The sequence below is a fragment of the Heterostelium album genome, assembly GCF_000004825.1.
Source record: "Heterostelium album PN500 unplaced genomic scaffold PPL_scaffold11, whole genome shotgun sequence".
NCBI lineage: Eukaryota > Evosea > Eumycetozoa > Acytosteliales > Acytosteliaceae > Heterostelium > Heterostelium album.
In genome coordinates this window covers 1,235,630-1,255,641 of record NW_008805073.1, presented here as the reverse complement: position 1 = coordinate 1,255,641, position 20,012 = coordinate 1,235,630, and the positions used below count along the sequence as shown (strand labels likewise).

The 20,012-nt window shown below is 31.4% G+C and overlaps 6 protein-coding genes across 6 annotated transcripts; 1 reads left to right on the top strand and 5 right to left on the bottom strand.

Annotated features, from left to right (window-relative positions):
* Positions 1-151: 151 nt before the first annotated feature.
* Positions 152-1,750, top strand: PPL_09870 (class I SAM-dependent rRNA methyltransferase; the record flags this gene model as incomplete). Its single annotated transcript, XM_020580659.1, has 3 exons — positions 152-375; positions 416-620; positions 710-1,750. The coding sequence occupies 3 exons, from the start codon at positions 152-154 to the stop codon at positions 1,748-1,750; spliced, it is 1,470 nt and encodes a 489-aa protein (XP_020429246.1).
* A 302-nt stretch (positions 1,751-2,052) lies between these two features.
* On the bottom strand, positions 2,053-3,496 carry nfyC-2 (putative histone-like transcription factor; the record flags this gene model as incomplete). Its single annotated transcript, XM_020580658.1, has 3 exons — positions 2,053-2,586; positions 2,648-2,869; positions 2,939-3,496. The coding sequence occupies 3 exons, from the start codon at positions 3,494-3,496 to the stop codon at positions 2,053-2,055; spliced, it is 1,314 nt and encodes a 437-aa protein (XP_020429245.1).
* Positions 3,497-8,079: 4,583 nt separating this feature from the next.
* On the bottom strand, positions 8,080-10,419 carry PPL_09868 (uncharacterized protein; the record flags this gene model as incomplete). The annotated part of the gene is made up of 1 exon (XM_020580657.1): positions 8,080-10,419. One exon carries the CDS (start codon positions 10,417-10,419, stop codon positions 8,080-8,082), a length of 2,340 nt encoding a protein of 779 aa, XP_020429244.1.
* Positions 10,420-10,568: 149 nt separating this feature from the next.
* On the bottom strand, positions 10,569-12,923 carry PPL_09867 (uncharacterized protein; the record flags this gene model as incomplete). The annotated part of the gene is made up of 1 exon (XM_020580656.1): positions 10,569-12,923. One exon carries the CDS (start codon positions 12,921-12,923, stop codon positions 10,569-10,571), a length of 2,355 nt encoding a protein of 784 aa, XP_020429243.1.
* Positions 12,924-13,255: 332 nt separating this feature from the next.
* Positions 13,256-16,466, bottom strand: PPL_09866 (uncharacterized protein; the record flags this gene model as incomplete). Its single annotated transcript, XM_020580655.1, has 2 exons — positions 13,256-15,403; positions 15,801-16,466. The coding sequence occupies 2 exons, from the start codon at positions 16,464-16,466 to the stop codon at positions 13,256-13,258; spliced, it is 2,814 nt and encodes a 937-aa protein (XP_020429242.1).
* A 980-nt stretch (positions 16,467-17,446) lies between these two features.
* PPL_09865 (histidine kinase) lies at positions 17,447-18,844 on the bottom strand (the record flags this gene model as incomplete). Its single annotated transcript, XM_020580654.1, has 1 exon — positions 17,447-18,844. One exon carries the CDS (start codon positions 18,842-18,844, stop codon positions 17,447-17,449), a length of 1,398 nt encoding a protein of 465 aa, XP_020429241.1.
* Between the last annotated feature and the right edge of the window lie 1,168 nt (positions 18,845-20,012).

Below are 20,012 nucleotides of genomic sequence, written 5' to 3'. Positions count from 1 at the left end.
GTTCTATCTATAAAAAACATTTTATTAATTTCCAACAAATAAATAACAAACTTCTTTAGACAAAAAAAAAAACGAATGATTCGTTTTTTTTTTTCGTCTAGTCATTATTTAATTTATAAAGTAATAAATTAAATATTTATATTTATTTAAGATGAATAATGTATTAAAAGTAGCAGCAGCTCTAGAACATCAACTTCAAAAGAAAACATATAATCTTTCGAGTACATTTCTGAAAGACTTTAATAGTAGAACAGGATTTGTACCATTCAACAATGCAAAAGATCTTTCGGGTATTGCTTTGGTAGATACCACAATGGATCCACCTATTCGTATACTTTCATATGAACATCAAGATTTTGATCAATCATATTTAAGGTATTTATATAGTTCGATTCTTTTTATTTAAAAATAAAAGAATGATTTTCATTAAACATCATTATCATCATATCATATTTATCTTTAGACATTCAATAGATGATGCCATTAGATATCGTGAAGAGATGAGTAAACTCGGTAAACTTGATATATCAAAGAATGCAGCATATCGATTAATCAATGAAACAGGTGATGGATTACCTGGTTTAATTGCTGAAGTATTTGGTGATTACTTACAAATTACTGTATGTATAAATCAATCAACAATATCAACAATAATAATTTGGTGATTATTAACTATTTTTTTACTCTTTTTTTATATATATATATTTAGACACACTCTGAATTTTGGTCAAATCATATCAACTTTGTAAGTGAATATCTATTGAAACAAACTGGAAAGAAAGGTGTATATTGGAAGACAAAGTTTAAATCTGGTCATCCCGTTTGCAAACATTATATGGGCGATGCAGTTAAGAGAAAAGATGGATTTTTTGACTTGGTCGTAGAGGAGAACGGAATGAAAGTACAGATTGATCTCAACGATATTGCATCAACGGGATTGTTTTTGGATCAGCGTAGCAATCGTCAATATGTTAAATCGCTATTCGACGGCAGAGACAGTGGATCGATTCTCAATACATTCTCACATACCTGCTCGTTCTCATTGATTCCAGCGTTGCACGGCACCAAGATCTCTTCGTACAACATCGACAACTCACGTCAGTACCACAAGATTGCCAAGAAGAACTTTGAGTTGAATGATGTAGATGTCAATTTCCACCGGTTCATCGAGAAGGATGTATTCTCAAAGCTGTTGGAAATGAAGAATAAATCACTGGGTTTCGATGTGATCATTCTCGATCCACCCACAATGGCAAGAGGTTATAAGTTTGGTGTATTCACCACAAAGAATCGTTATAGAGAGTTGTTGGATATGGCACTCCCACTGTTGAACGAAGGTGGTTACGTAGTCAGCTTTGTAAATACCAGACAGGTCCGAGAGGAACAATGGTTGCGACAACTCGGTGTAGAAGATTATATGGCTGAAGAAGGTGATAACAATAACAACAGCAACAACAAAAAAAAAGAAATACCAACTAAAAAGACAGAGGAACAACTTGAATTTGAAAAGTTAAATATAGAGACAGCAAAGTTTTCCGATCAGACCAGAATCGCTAAACACACTTCATCGGTACTTCCATTTGTTAAATTAAAAGGATTTAAGAATCTACAATCACTCGAACAAGATGTAGATTTCCGTTGGAGAGTAGGTGATGAACGTGTTGGAAAGCATCTAAAGGGTGTTGTACTAAAACATAAAGTAGACTACCATCAATCGAAATATAAAACATCACCATTTCAATCGAATTAAAAAGAAGAAATAGAGAATAATAAAATATATTATATATTTAGGAGGATAACAATATATTATTATTTGTTAATTGTTTTTTGTTTTTTAAATTTTATTTTATTTATTTTGGGATTGGGAGATTTCTAAGATAGTAAAAATACAAATTCTTATTCTTGAACAAATTACTTATTTGATTTACACAAGATTAAAAGTATACTTTTTAAATTTTTGTTTGATTGATTAATTGTTTTGTTTAAGATTTTAAAATAATAATAGTTATGACAGGATTTTGTTTTAGATATTTGATTGATTATTATTTACAATTATTTTCCATGTTCATCATGAAAATAATATTGATGAAATTGATGAGCATTTGGGTTCAGCTCATTGCTATGGTTACTGCTGTTCGAAAAGTGATGGTGATGAGGTTGACTACTATTGTTGTGATGTAGTATTTCGTGGTTAGCATTTAAATTGCCGTTTCCAGTGGTTGCACCTGGCTGATAGATATTCTGATTGCTGTAATTTAGTATACTTGGAATATTATAGGAGGGTGATGGTGGCAGCATATTGTGATGGTCTACAATGTGGTGGAGTCCATGCATACTACTACTGTTGCTATTTTCAAACATGTATGAGGTAGGTTGTCCAACTGTGGGACCACCGTTCTCTCCATTTGAAAAATCATGTGACAGACTTCTCTTTTTAGGACTACTAGATGGGCTTATTTGTTCAGAGTTGGATGGAGTGATTTCCATAGAGTATGATCTCTTAATACCAGCCTGATTATCTGCCATCTGTTGTATCTGATAGTATTGAAGAAAATCTGGATTATAATTACCTCTATGCATTTCATCCTAATAGAAATATAATATGTTAATAAAAATAAGTAAAGTTATTATTTTTTTTAATATTTACCAATAATTTTCTATCGAGCCTTGGACCTCTCATTTCATCTCTTGGAACAATATCAATTAGAAAATCAAATACATCGGATCTTGAAAGGGCATTGGCAATATCGATTCTCTGCAATGTTCTTCTTTTATTCATTTCAGTATGAACCCATGATCTCAAAGTGATTTCCAAAATAAATAATTCACAAGCCTTTGAAAATAACATAGGTACTTCAGCTGATATTTTCTAGAATTATAAGATTATTATTAGTAAATATATTTCATATTATTTATTAATTATTATTTATTTACATACATTTACTTCTTCATCGGATTTCATTATTTTCTTAATTCTTGCAAGAGGTAATTCATGAGTTGTTTTGAAATCCTCCATCTTTGAAATATCTTTTATCTGGTTTCTCCAGAATTGTGATAGTTTGTTTTCCAAATGTTGATGTAGTTGTTTGTGGTAATGTGAAGTTTGTTGGTTGGTTTGTGTGGTTTGAGGTTGTGGTGATGAGAGATTTGGAGTTGGAATGGTTGGCGAAAATAATTTATTTTCAACAATGAACGAATTTCCAGGTTTTGGGTATGGAGGAATCGGTGGATTCGCCAGACCATGGTGGTGGTGCGGACTCGGGAAGGAACCAGGTGAGCCCAAAAATGAAATTGGCTGCATCATTGATTGGTTTTCTGGAAATGGAGAAGAGTAGGCTTGCTGAGGAGGATGTTCTGTAGAGAGTGAGGGAGGTAATAGAGATACAGGCGAATGTTGTTGAGAGATAGAGGACGAATTAAATAGAGGAGAATAATTGGTATTAATATGAAGTTGTTTAACCTTGTTACCAAGTGTAGCACTTGCAGCACTCTCCATATTTGTTTTGAAATTTTTTTAAATTTTTAAAAAATATCAGTTTATAAATAATGGTAATTATTTGGATATATGTAATTGTTTGATTTTATTGCTGCTGATTTGAATAATGTAAATAACCACCAAGTGGGGGGTAGTTATTAGAACTCAACAATAAAAAAAAGTATAAAACAATACAGTGTGTGTGAAGCTATAATGTGTAAATGAAATTAATAAATTAAAAATGTAAAATAAATAATTTAAAATAATATCACACAAAAAAAAGTATATAAATAGGTAAAAAAAATAGATGGGTGAATTTGGGAAACAATATTAATTGATATCAAGCAATGATTGGATGACTTTAGTTTTGTGAAAAGGGGTTGGATTTCACAAAGTTAACCAAACTACTATTTTTTACTACAAATAGAGTTGACGACAATGTTGCGAATAGGTAATGTCAGGTGAAATTACTAACTTTGAAATGTAAATCTGTGGATGTGGGTAGGATTGGAGATTTGATTTCGATGATGATTACTGACAAATAATATATATATATTAATATTTTTTGGAAGTTGGTACCTTTTAGAACCAACTATTCTGGTTTTTTTTTTGTTTTTTTTTTTTGTTAAAAAAAAACAAGAGAGACCAAAGGCCAAATAATATATTAAATAATAGCTGTCAAGATAATAAATGGTAATAGAACAAATCTAAGAAAATTTAGAGTGGGGGTAATTCAACAAAGTAACTTATTTACAAATGTTTCTGACTGAATGATTATTTTAAACAACCAAACATCAAGTTACTGTAAATATTAATAAATTTATGATTTTGGGAGAATTTGGTTGGCCAAATTGTATTTAACATTAAAAAAAAATTAAATGTAAATATAAAGAAATTTTATTTCATAATAAAATGTATGAAATTTTATAAAATGAGATGATTTTTGATCTAATTAACGACGATCGCCTCCAAATGGTTCAATTGTTGGCTCCAATGAAATTGTTGGAATAAAAGTCCAAGATTTTCAAACATTTTTTTAATTAATGATATTTGTTTAAAAAAATATATATATATTTTTTTTATTAATAAAAAAAAAACTTTTCTAATATGGGTACTTTCATAGTTTTGGAGTCGAATTTAGATTTGTTTTTTTTTTTTTTGTTGGAACCATTTAACTTTGAAGGTGTGTGAAAATTTAAATAAAAAAAATAAAAAAAAGCAATGATTGGATGTTTGATAACTAAATTAGATGGGACTCATATCTAAAATGGTAAGGTTTTTTTTAATATTATTAAATTTTTACCATAGTTGTAGATGGTATGGAATGGTTTAATTTGAATTTTAATTATTATTTAATTTAATTTTTTAAAATTGATTTTTTTATATTCTATTTTTTTTTATAATAATGAAAGATATATATCTTAAAATAAAATTATAAATACCTTTTATTAAAAACAGATAAAAAAAATTTGAACTTTACAAAATATTTTTATTTTTTGATTTTTTTATAGCTATCTCTTTATTACCCATACTATGGTTATTATAAATTAGTTAATTCTATTTAAAATTCGAAAAAAATATATTATATTATTTTGAATAATTTCTTGATATTATTATAAAGATGGGAGTATTGAAAATTTAAATTTGTGTTTTGATTAATAATCGGTAATTAACAAAAATGGTAAAAGCAAAATACAATGAAATTAAATAATTGCAATAGCTACCAAATATATATTAATAGTTGGGTGATTGAATGAATAGTATGATCAAATCTTGTATATAGTAAAAGATTATAGCAATGATAAAACTTACTTGTTTTGGGTCAAAATATAGAGTGTCTGGTTAGTAATGATTGTCTGGAGAAATGAACTTTATAAATTATTATTTATATATTAAGTATACATATTTCCAACTCTGTCAACAACCGTATTAGACTTTCTAATGTAATATCAATAATTTTATATTATATTATCTATAATAAAAAATATATATTGATTTACGTGTGTTATTGTCTTTATTATTCTTAAAACAGAATGGTTGGAATAAAAGATAAGAAAAACTTGAACAAAATCTTTGAGTTGGATTTTGAATTCAAGTGTTAGAGGAGAATGGAAAGGATGCCTATTTACACCCCTCAGTGAACCGGTATTATAGAAAGTGGTAGTGTAGTGGGTGTGTGTGGAGAATATATTATATCACATATTGAACAATCACAGAACCTCTATCTCTATTAATTATAGGTAATTATTTATTTGTTTTAATAACTCATTTTTTCAGTTATTATTATTTTAATTAATTAAATTAATATTAATAATAAATAATAAATAATAATAAAAACAGCAGCAACAACCACATTATGTTATTGTCAGTTTAGATTGTGTGTTGAATATATTTGATCTAAATGATTTTGTGGAGAGTGATTAGGAAAATGTCAAAGTCTTGTCTTTACCTATGTATGGTATTTTTTTTTGGTTTTCTTTTGTTGTCAGGACATGAATGGAGTGCGTGTTGTGGTATTGTTGTTGTTGTTGGTGGTAAGCGTGTTTGTTTGATTTGTTGGGTGGTGTGTGAATTTGTGAGTGGGTGGTCATAACATTTTTCAAAACGTACAACAACAAGTGATTTGAAATTGTTGTTGGTAGGTGAATTTTGATTTTGAGTGTCAACATGAGTAAATAATATCGAAGTGAATTCATCAACAAATATAATTGGATCGTAGGAATGAGTTTGGAGATAACTTCGGAGTGAAACAGATCAAATCTTATCGCATACTTTTACTTTCAATGTTACCATATTTGGGCATATCAATACACATTTTAATTATTAACATCAATTCATATGATAAATCAGAGATGTTGCTCTTTTACACTTGGCGGTGGTGAAAATAGGTGTTGTTTGAAAGACATCACACTAGGTTGTTAACTGTTGATTGAACGATTTTATATAGGTGTTGTTGGAAAGTGTGTATGTGTATTGTGTTTGTTGTGTGCTTCTTTCTAGAGGGAGCCTAAATTACAATGACATGAATTCATTAATAAACTCTGCTTAATTAATATTTGAAATTATTATTGTGTCGTGTTGTACTGGTATTGTAAGTACCGGTAATCCACCAAAACAAATATCACAACAATAGAAAAAGTGGCAAGGTTGGCAATACTTTTCCTATAGTTTGTTTGCAACGGTATTAAAAATCAACAACTAATTATCGTACTACATCCATATAGATGTAGCTTCTAAATGTATATACGCAAATCCAAGAGGAAGAGTTACAATATAAACTAACTATTCATTTGTATTGATGAATAATTGACGACAAATGTTTGGTAAGTGATAAAAAAAAGTATATATAAAAGAAAGAGTGGGTGGTAAACAAAGAAAAAATAAAAATAAAAACTAATGCAAACCATCACTATCTTGAGATTTGTGTGTGTTTTGAAATTAATTATATTTATATAAAATGATCACACACACACTAGTTCAACAACCAATATATAACCTTTAAAAGGATAGACATAGAAATAGAAGTGAATGATTGGTACGTTTATTTTATTCGAGTAGCAGAACATCAAAAAAAAAAAAAAAAAAAGATGTACTTCGTTAGTTTGATTAGTAGTAATCATTTTAATTTTTTTTATATTATATTTACACTTCATTCAATCAATCAATTATAATCTATCATTTTACAACGTAGATTATTGGTTCTTTTACATCTTTGATATATGTGTATTCATTGTATATTTATAATTAGTAAATCTGTAGTTGTTCTTTTTATAATGATTCTTGATTAGAGTGATTTGAAATTAAAAATTTATTAAAAAATAACAAATCAATTTTGTTATTGATATATCTTTGCTCGATCGATTATGTTAATCTGTAGAACAAGATTTATTATTTTAAAATATATTTAATAATAATATATATCGACTCTCTCTTAATCTATTATTCTGTTATTTGAAAACATTATCTTTTTTTTATGATTAATACGATTCTTTTGTTTTTTTTTTTACTTGATTCATAATTTTAAGAAAACAAAAGGGGAAATTATTTTTAAACTTACTTCATGAAATAAACTATATATATTCTTATGATATAAATGGTTATCTTTTTATTTTACAAGATGATTAATATTATTAAATTGTACTGCTAATAGCTGATCATATAACAATTGTCCTACTAATATAAGATATTTTCACTCCTAAGAGCTTCACCTACGAACTTGTTGCTTTCTCTAAGGGTGGTTGATAAAGATGAAAGGTCATTCAAATGTCTAAATTCCTATTGGTAGTACACCTTTCCTCTGACACTTGTGAAAAGAATCCTAACAACCGAAGTATTCATAGTTCAAGGTGAATTTGATGATACTTGTACATCTAGGATAACTACAACACAACAACAACAACAACAACAACAACAACAACAACAACAACAACAACTTATAATAAATATAAAGCAGTGAACTTAGATTCTATCGATATAGACATAGACTATTATGAACATGACAAATCTGATTATTAAATAGTTTTCTTTTATTAAAGTTGACAAAACAAAGATTATTTGGAACTTTGTCCGTGCAGTCTACGTAGTAGGTGGAAAACGGAGTAATTTTAACAATGAACAGAGAATCTTACGATCTTCTTACTTGTGAATCCTTCAGTTCTGTTGGCTTTGAGATATTCAATCAGTTCAACTCTATTATATTGAATAGCATAGTCAAGAGCCAGAGTACTACAACCTTCACTTCTATTTTCATGCAAAAATCTAACAAGCTCCAACGAACCAAAGAACGAGGCACCATCCATTGCATGGTGGGAGCAACCTTCTGTTCTATTATAGTGGAGAAACTTGACGATATCTGCGTGACCTCTATTTGCTGCTAAATCCATAATCGTAGATGAGAATATATTGACTGGATGTTGTGTGTGGAAAAACTTAATAACTTTCAGTGCACCTTTGGTAGCAGCCACCTTTAGTACGTGATAAAAGTCATAGTTACTGTTGCATTTCGGATACAAGTATTGAAAAACAGGAAAGTGTACTGTAGCAGCTGCCAATACTTCATGATTCTCGATGTGATCGAACTTTGTGTACTCTGAACGGTTCTCATATATATATTTAACAATGTCAAGCTCTCCCAAAACTACAGCATTATAGAGTGTATTGCTTTTTAGCAGGTGGTTAATACCCATCTGATGAAACCACACAACAAATCTAGGGTTAGTGGAACCATTGTAATTGATTGTTTTCATTTGTTCATAATATTTCTTGACCACCAACTCCATGGCTCCGCTAGCAAAATTAGGACCATGTAATTGTGTATTGAAAATATCGTGAAGTTCTTTAATCCTATCGACTGTGTTTACATTCTGAATAACATTGACATTCATTGATAAAACAAATCTAACAATATCCAAATCGTTGGTCAAGAGAGCAATCCTCAGTGTTGATCGATAATACTTAATTTGAGGACAATTCTCATAGAGGAATTGAAGTATTGCCAGTCGTTTATGAGAGATTGCAATAATAATTGAATTTCCATCGAATGCTAATGGTTTCCTTTCATGTATTAATTTGATTCCATCCAAACAATTGTGTATAATAAGAGTATCAATGTCATTTGGCGAGATTACGAAATTCACTTGATTCTCTCTGAATAAGAATTGGTTGATCTCCTTATTATCACAGCTCAATACTTCTTTGATCGATCGATTGAATTGTGATATCTTGCCGAAAAAATACTTTACAATCTCGGTGTGTCCGCCTTTAGCTGCTGCCACCAACACTGCCAATGAATTACATTTCTCTGGTTGAAGATTGTAGAGATACTTTACAATCTCAAAATGTCCTTTAGATGCCGCTCGATTTACTGCTTTCGAAGAAAATCGTTCTGTTCTATTTTCAACTAAGAATCGTATCATCTCGAAATGACCATATTTCGCAGCATTACTAATAGCATTGACAGTACATCCTTCACTTCTATTTTCATGCAAGAACTTTACAATTTCCATATGATTTCCTTTTGCTGCTTCGTCCATTGCCATTGGAGAACATCCTTCACTACGATTCTCATGCAAGTAACGTATCACTTTGAAATAACCACGCTCCGCTGCCAGATCAATAGCTCTATTAGTGCAACCACCTCTCTTATTCTCTGTTAACCACTGCACCATCTCCAATCTATTGGAACCAGCTGCATAATCAACTGATTGATCCAAACAATTGTGTTGCGGTATCTTCTTTAGCAGTTCGAATTCACCATATCTTGCAAACATATTGAGTGTTTTCGGTGTGAATTTGAATCTCTTTGAATCTGTTTCCATACTGTCGATGTACCTAACAATGTCAAAGTGATTTTTAACCGATGCCACTTCAACTGTTTTCGCTAATTGCTTTACATGTCCAAGTTGATAAAGATATTTAATGATATTCAAATGACCACGTTCAGCCACTGTAATTACAGATCGCTCAAGTTCCATGTGATCGATTATAGTTATCATTGGATAGAGGTACTCGGCAATCTCCAAACTATTATTGATACATGCAGCAACCAGAGCACCAGCAATATCATGCTCTTGTTCTTTTCTATTCTCTACCACAAACTTTACCACTTCAAAGCAACCAACAGTTGCTGCTTTTATGATAAATTGTTTAGGCCATTTATTTTTAGCAAACTTCAAGTGCAAATACTGAATTGTTTGGAGGTGACCAGCTGCATATCCCAAGTGATATTCAATCGTTGAAAAACTACAAAAATGATCCTCTGAATCCAACAGTCTCTTCAGATCTTCTAGATATCCATAGGAGAGTAGAAATTTAGGTGACTTTGAGACTGATTTCCATTGTTTTGTTGTGATTTGTTTTTTACTATGAATATATCTAACTTTTTCAAATATATATCTAAATAAAACTACATTGTTAAATACAGATAAGAAAATCTTGTTATCCATTTTTATAACAACTTTAATATCAAACAATGAAATAACTTTAAAAAATGATATATATTTAAAAATCTTTTATTTTTTTTTTTCAAAGAAATATTTTAGAAATTAAAATAACCTGAGTATTTTATTTTGATTTTCTTTTCATTTAATTATAATTATCGAAGAGTGTTACATGCGCAGTTGTCGGTACAAGCATCTGTCCTGTTGTTATGAATGTATTTAACCATATGATAGTAACCGTTCTTTGCAACAACCTCACTAAGACCAGGCGAACATCCTTCTGTTCGATTTTTGTGGAGGAAATCAAAGATTTCTAGCTTTCCATAGGTAGCTGCAGAGTTAAATGCTTTCTTTGAACATCCCTCGGTTCTGTTGTAATGCAAAAATTTAACGATATCGAGGTGTCCATGTCCTGCTGCCGCATCCATAACACTCGTAGTAAATTGATGATTATTTGATTGTTGTTGATGTAGGAATTCGATTGTTTCTAGTGATCCTATTTCAGCTGCACGCAATAATAAACTGGTGTTAAATGATGCCGATCGATAGGGATAGAGATACTTAAAGACATTCAAGTATAAACTTCGACAGTTCATTTGATTATGCACAATATAAGGATCTTCGAAGCCTTCAGGATTATTCTCGTTAAATAGCCTAACCAATCGAAGATTACCAGATATAATAGCATGATTGATATGAACACTAGTCATTAAATTGATTCCCAAACGATGAATTGGTAGAATCAATCGGAATTCCACTTGGTTTAGATTGAGGCAAATTGTGTTTATCGATTTTAGATGCTCTAGATATTTGTTGATAAACATCTCCAAGCTGGTACCCGATAGATATGAATGCCAATAGAGTAGCGATTTTAATAGATCTGGTAGTAGATCGCTAATCCTTGTGATATCTTGAATGACATCGATGTCCATCGATAAAACATATTTAATGATATCGTCATCTCTTGTAAGGATTGCATTTGTCAATAATGATTTATAATAGACAATGTTATGACAATTATTATAAAGATAGTCAAGTATACCAAGTTGTTTATGTTCCAAAGCCAATGTGAAAGCGTATCCACCGAAAAGATGTGGACTTCTTTCATAGAGAAACTTGATTCCTTCCAAACTACCTAGTTTAATCATATTCTCTATGTCCTTTAGATTGATTTCAAATGTTATTCTTTTCTCCCTGAATAGGAAATTAAAGATCTCTTCATTTGGGTGTTTCAATACTTCTTTGATAGATCTGTTGAAAGTTACAATCTTGTCAAAGAAATACTTTACAATATCAATATGACCACCTTTAGCTGCTGCCACCAACACTGCCAATGCATTACATTTCTCTGGTTGAAGATCGTAGAGATATACTGCCAAATCATAATATCCATTGAGAGCTGCGTTATTAACTGCAATTGTTGAAAATCGTTCTGTTCTATTTTCAACTAGGAATCGTATCATCTTGAAATGACCATACTTAGCAGCGTTGTTAATCGCATTGACAGTACATCCTTCACTTCTATTCTCGTGCAAAAACCGAACAATTTCTATATGATTTCCTTTTGCTGCTTCATCCATTGCAATTGGGAAACATCCTTCACTACGATTCTCATGTAAATATCGCACGATTTCATAATGACCTTTTCCCGATGCTTTATCTATGGCTCTAGTTGTACAAACACCTCTCTTATTCTCTGTCAACCATTTCAAAACCTCGAACTGACCACCACTTGCTGCATAATCTAATGTCTGTTCCAACTCTGTCGAGTTACCATCACAGTCATCTATAGACCTCTGAAGTAAGTCGAGTTGACCATATTTTGCAAACATATTAAGTGTTTTCGGTGTAAATTTAAGTAAATGTTTATCTTTTTCTGAATCGATAAGATATTCCAAGACTTTGTATTGTTGATGAACAGATGCTGATTCTATGACTCTGGCTAGTTTTTTCTTGATATGACCACGATCGAAAAGAAACTTGATGATATCAAAATAACCTTTTTTCGATGCTGTCAATATCACCGACTCTATATCGTTAACTGATAGACTTTGAATAGCAATTGGATACAGATACTCGACAACCTCCAATCTATCATAGATACATGCTTGAACGAATGCTTCGTTGAAATTCTTGATAATTTGATTCTCGTTAATGAATTTAACAACCTCGAGAGAACCATTTACAGCAGCCTCTAAAACTACGGTACTAGTCCATGCTCTTACATTTGGATACTTTGAATGAACATACTGAATGGTTGGGAAATGATCAAATGCATATTTAAGATACGGTCCAATGTCGCCGAACGGAAAATAAACTTCATCCGATTCCAATAGCTCTTTAAACTCGCTAAACAATCGGTATGACAACAGTGTCTTTGGTGAATATAAAACTGAATACCAAGGTAAACTTTTTAGATGTTTCTTATTATGTATGAATCTAACACTTTCAAATATATATCTATGTAATACCTTATTTTTAAATACAAATAAGAAAATATTGTTATCCATTTTTTAAAAACAACAACTAATCGCCTAAACAAAAAATCATGATGGTTGATCCCTTTTTTATTTATTCCCAATTTATTTTAGAAAAAATAAAAATGATTTATTATTTTTGTTCACCAAAAACTAATCATTAAGATAATAACATTATTTATAAGAAATGGCTAGTCGTGAATGATGACTGGTTTTTATATAATAGCAATGAAGCATAAGATTGACTCCCAAACGATGAATAGGTACCATGAAAAAATAACATATTTGCTAATATTGTGAAAATTTGAACATAGCTTTATGTATGAATAAATATCTACTTTAAAACAAACTCTTTATTTATTTATTTATTTTGTATGTAAAGAGATGCTCAGTAGAAATTTTTCAATCTCTGCACGCTTAAAATCATTTGCCAATTGTGTGAGTTGTGGTGTGAAAATGTCGTGATCATCATGATGTTCGTGAAGATATCTGACAACGTTGAGACAACCATTCCTGATAGCTTTTTCAATGGCATTGAGGTAGTTAATAGGTGGTTGACTTGGGTAGTTAAGATAGAGATACTCGAACATCTCGAAATTCTTGATCGACTTTTCTAGACAACCCGTAATCGATTGCTCAATGCCATTGTCATGAAAGAACTTGGCTATCTCTATATGACCAATGTTTGCAATATGAAACAATAGAGTCTTATCGAATGCTTTGATCCCTTTAGAATATAATAATTTAACTAGCTCTATATCACCTGCTCTAACTGGTGTTATTATTTTATATTCGTTTGTGGTGACACGTGATTGATATTTGTCTATCATCAGCTCGATTGTCTCATATAAAACATGTCCCGAAAGTAAACTACACTTGTAGTCGAGCAGTAGTTGAAAAACAAACTTGACTTCATTGTCGGTAGTGGTACTAAAGTCTTTGGAAAGAACATACCGAATGATATCGATATCACCTGACAGACATGCATGCGTTACGATTGATTTCGGCTCAACGATTCCTGGACAATTCTTATTGATAAATTTCAATACTTTGAGTTTTCGCTCCTTAATTGCCAGAGTCATTGAATTGGTATTGAAAAAACTACCACCACTCCATTGATAAACGACTCTTAGACTATCGTGACATCCTAATTGTACCAGACGATCAACATCCTTTTGATCCACATCCAATTGATAACTCTCATCAAACAGAAATCGATTGATTTCTTTGCTATTGTATTGTAGAAAATCATTTAATGGTTTATCAACGTATCGATCGCTGATCATCTGATCCTCGACTGTCAGTTTAGAAAAGAGGAACTTGAAGATTTCAAAGTGGCCACCTTTTGCTGAGTTCATCAAAGCTGTAACTGGATTACACATATCTTCTCCCCATTGATAGAGATATACAACCATTTCGTAGTGACCATTGGATGCAGCGTAATTCATTGCTTTCCTGGTGAATCCTTCTAATCGATTATCACAAAGAAACTTGACCATTTGGAAGTGCCCATGCTTTGCAGATCGATCCACTGCTTTGTAACTACAACCTTCACTTCTATTTTCATTCAAGAATTTAACAATTTCCAAATGGTTTGATTTAGCGGCTCTGTCCATTGCTATCTTTGAACACCCTTCACTTCTATTAAAATGGAGGTATTGAACCAATTCCAGGTATCCTTTTGTAGCTGCAACATCCATTGCTTTCACTGAACATATTCGAGATACATCCGGTTTGTTCTCTGTTAACCACTTGATAGTATCTAATCGATTATTTTCTGCTGCCATATCAATGACATAAGTGAAACATTGTAGAGGGTGATTTTCACCTGTATCTTCATTTCCTCTTTCCAAAAGCATTTGATAAATAGCCAAATCACAGTTTTTTGCAATGAGTGGTAATAGATCTGACTTGATTCTTGCATCTGGGAATCTCTCTACAATGAAATGTACCAGTTCATAATAGTTATATACAACTGCGGTATAAAGTATTTTCGATGCTGAGACCGATCGAAGATGTCCATACTCGTAAAGATATTTCAATGCATTGATCTGACCATTCTCCACAATGACAACTATTGAATCTTCCAAGTATTGGTACGACTTTACTCGCTTATAAAGATAGTCGATTATCTCTATAGATGGCTGTTTAAAGGCAGCAACCAACACCGACTCCATCACATCATCGCCAATTGATTCGATATTCTCTACTAAAAACATTGTAGACTCTTTATTGTGATTCATAATCGTCAAGTAGATCAATGAAATCCAAAATGCTTTCTTTTCTCGATACTTTGAGAATAGAAATCTAAGCGTAGGTAAACATTGAATGTATAAAGCAAAATGTGGTTCTATCAATTTGAAACCATCGTAATCATCAATGATATAGGGTCGATCCAACAACACATTCAACTCTGACAGGTAGCCGTGTTGCAATAGTATCTTTGGATCATTCAAAACGTATTGCCACTTTATACTTTTCAATTGTTTTCTTTCATGAATAAACTTTACAAACTTAAATATATATCTTAATAATAATTTATTTTTAAATACATTATATATTATAATACTTTTATTTGTATCCATTTATTGTAAATAAAAAAAAATGGTGCAGATTTTTTAAGAGTGTTAAATTTTGAAATTTTTTTATAGGCGTGCCGGAATGCGGTAATGAACGGTCATATTGCTACTTTCGATATGCTTTTCAAAAAGAAATCAAATTAAATTAATAACTATAGTATTATTATTATTATTATATCCAATATTGAGGATATCTTCTTTTTGGTGCTAGATTGTTTATGACCAATGCTACAAGCAACATTAGTAATGCTCCCGTTCCAACCGGCATCAACACATATTGGTACCCAGCCCAAGGTGCTCTCGTAGATGTTATTGCGATCAATGCACTTGCAGCTCCTGGAGGATGAAGAGTCCTTGTTAGTTGCATCGCAACGATAGAAAAGGCAACGGCACAGAACGATCCCACTGAGTACAGTCCCAGTGTATCGACGAATGCAATTCGAATGGAAACTCCGATCACTGCAGATATCAGATGACCACCAATGAGGTTACGTGGCTGTGAAAGTGGACCTGCGTAGGCACCGTATATCAAAACTGCAGAAGCTGCAAAACTACCGATCAGCAGTACTAGGTCCTGTTTATTGAGCACATAGTAATGAAGTGCTGCCAACAAGCCCATTCCAACCATCGAACCAAGCCAACTCCAAAACATCTCTGAAAAAGGTACCATTGGAGGTGACGTTTGATTTTGAATGCCTGTCCACTTCTCAAAGTATCGGTAGATAGGTGATAGAAACCTATTGCTATTCTTTTGATTTACAGAGTCGTCTACCACTATTACAGGTTTTGCATTGTCATCGAGTATTTCGATTTTCACAGAATCATCTGTCTCGCTCTTGTTAGGTTGAATCGGGGAATTACCCAAAGAATCTGAACCAATTTCATTATTGGAAATTGCATTTAAAGAACCATCTGATATTTCTTCTAATTCTATTTCATCTAATCTATTTTCATTATTATTATTATTATTACTATTACTACTACTATTTATATTCATAGTTATAATAATAATAATAACAACAAAAGTATATCTAATTTTAATTTTCTAATAAATATGGTATGTATATCTATATAATATATATATAAACAACAACTTTACAAATATAAATAAATAGAAAAAGGATCTAAGATTTCGTAGATAGTACAACTTTGTTATTATTTTTATGTAATATTACTTTAAACGTACTATGTGTTTAATGTTTATGTTTGTATTTTATATAAATAGAATGTTTGTTTGTTTGTTGTTAAAACAACAACTTATAGTTGTTGATTTTTGACTTGTTTGTTGGATGGTGTGCTTAAAAGTGTGTTTGCACAAAGATTTAAAATAAAAACATCTCTTACTGATAATGAAACAATCCAATCTCCAAACTTGCGTTTAAAAAATACTAAAATTCTTGTGTTTATTCAAAAATAAAGGTTTGGGAGTTTTTTTTTGAAATTATTTTTCATTTTTTTGGTCATTTCTGACTTTTTTTTATGAACTTTTTTTGAATAGAACAATGAAGATGATGATCTCTTCAAATAATTGTTATTTTAAACATGTTGATTAAAAAAAAAACAAATATTCATTGAATAAAGTTAAACAAGCGGTCAGAAAGTATAAAAAGCTAATATTATTTTTAAAAAGAATATATTACATCCTTTTGGCGCATTTTTTATTTATTTTAAAGAGTATGTTTGTTGTACAAATTTATAAATATCTTTCAGACATTGAAATAAAAATCATCGTTTTTGAATGTTGAATTAATTATTCGAATCGGTTGTTTTCATTGACATGTTTAATCATTTGGTGATTGTCCAATTTTTTTTTTTTTTTAATGTTGTTTGATGTTTCTGATGTTTTGTTTCTTGTTGTTGTTGGAGTTGGGGGAGTTGTTTGTTGGGGTAAGGTTGTTTTATAACCACCTTACCGGTTTCAAATGTAATAGTTATTATAATTGGATTGTATTGGATTTTATCATCATTTGTTCAAAATTAATATGTACAGTTCAAAATGAGATTTTGTTGTTGAAGTTTGGAGAGGTTGTTGGGTGATGACGACGGTGATGTTGGTTGTCCATTGGTGGTGGTAAGTATTACAGGTGACGACTTTTGGAGAAGTTCTGTTGGTACTTTCAGATTGCTGTTGGCGGTGAAGAAGTTTGGCGATGGTGTAGAGTATTTGGGTGAGGGTGGGCCAGAGAATGGATTGGGTAGGGTGTTGGCTTTAGAAGATTCTCTAACGTTGTCACTCATTCCCGATACCTGTTTGTTATACAGATTCGAGGTGACAACGTTGACTGGCGATGACGACAGGTTGGAGTTGGATTTCCAAGAGAATGGGATCGAGGGGATTGGTGGTGAGATGTGTTGAGTTGCAGAGGCACCTGATGTGGAAGACTGGCTGTGTGGAATAGTTGGACTGGAGAGTGGCGATCCTCTTGGCGATGATGGATTGGAATTGTCGAGGATGGTAATGTTGGATTGAACTGAGAGATTGGAGGGTGGATGCGATGCTGTTGGGTGATATATAGGATTGTTGTTGCCAGATGAGTTGAGTGTGAGGTTATTGCTAAAGTTTGAGAGTGTAAAGTAGGTTCCGCTCGATGCCAACATTGGACTGTTGCCAAGGATCGATGGACTGGTTGTGGAGGATGTGTTGGAACGTGGAGTTCTGCACTTTGGCGACGGTGTCTCGGCGTATATCATTGGTGAATACTTGAGCATCAACAGTCCCTCCTCTTCCATGCCTGCAGACACTGTTTGGATGTCTGCGTCAACAACCTTACGCTTACGATTTTCCAACTCCTCTTCGATGAGAGATCGACGCTTGGGGAAATTTCTGTAGAGTGGATCTTCTCGTGGCGACTTGGAGGGACGTGGCGACAAGCTGGAGTCTGGGGTATATACACCTTCGTCGTCTTCCAACATCATTATATTCTCGCGTTCTGGGGGGAAACTCCATGGATTCAATGGCTGGATGAGACGCCAGTGTCCGTTGCATCCCATTGCATCCCAACCCGACTCAAAGTGACGACAATGACTGAGAGAGTCTTGGACTTGTTTACGCCAACGGTCAGACTTGGCAGTGTTGATCGAAAGCAAGTCCCAGTGATTGTCTACGTAGGTATAGATATCTTTTTTCAGATTGAAGTATTTCTTATCGGGGTGGAGCACACTGAGACAGTAGAGAGCGACTCTCAGCTTTAGTGTCCAGGTGGCACGACGCTTCTGAAGACAACATGGAGTACCATTTACACAGAGCATACAACCGTCATTTTCAAACTGTGGTGTTCTTTGGATAGTTGATGGTGAACATGGTGATGGAGTTGATGGTGATCTACTAATATTTGATAAATTAACAGTTGGAATTACAATTGAAAGATCTTTCATTTTTAGATTATTAATTATTTTTGTTATAGTTATTTATGGAATATATTATTATAATTATTATTTATAGTAATTGATTTTAAAATATTTAATTTCTTTATCAATTTTTTAGATTCGTATCCAGCTGTTTTTGATTATTATTATTATTATATTACAAATGAATTTAGGTGAATGTTGATTTAGAATTTTATAAATTAATCTAAACTACAAGAATCAAAAATCTGTCAATTGTTTATAATATTAGTATCAAATATCTATCCAGACATATTTTATCAAACTATTTTTTACCTTTTCGAAAAAATAAAAAAAAAAATAGCAAACTAAAGGAAATGATGATTTATATTTGACAGATATAGTGTGTTTGTGATTCACAGTAGAATTCTCAACGCGCTGTACTAGTTTTCAATTTCCAAATGTTTAAAAAATGAGAATGAAATCGATATACCAAAAAACTATGATTTGATATTTTTATTCTATATGGAATAGAAAACAGTTAGATTATTTTACTCTCTAAAAATTAATTATTTTGTGTAATATTATAAAATTTTGATGGAGTGATTGATTCGATAAAATAAATTTAACAAAAAAAAAAACAAATAAACAAATAATAATAATAACAATTTAAAAATAATTCCAATTAAAAAATCTAAAAAAGAAAGTAGTAAACTGTATTATAGTGTATTTAAGTAATTTGTTTGATTGGATGATGGATTGAAGGATGGACTGCTATATTATTACTATTATTACTTGTTTTTTCTTTTCTTTTTTTTTTTTAAACAAATAATAAATAAAAATTGTAATTTATTTTGATTTAGTCAAAATGGCATTATACGCAGTCAGATATACAGTGATGATGATGGTGATGCTGCTGCTTCTTTGCAAAAATAAAAATTAAATGATGGATTGTCCCAAAAATATAATAACACATAGATATTATTATTATTATTAATATTATTTGCAGTAGTGTTAATATATATTATTGAATGATATCTATATCTTTGCCATATCATTATTTGATTAGCATTTGTTTGCGTGAGCTCAAACTAAAAATTCTTATTAAGGTGGTTGTGTTGGAATTGATGTGTGGTTTGTTTGGAATGATGTATACAATACATTTAAACAAACACACCTTTAATGACAGTAGTAATTAGTAGAATTGGATTGTCACCAA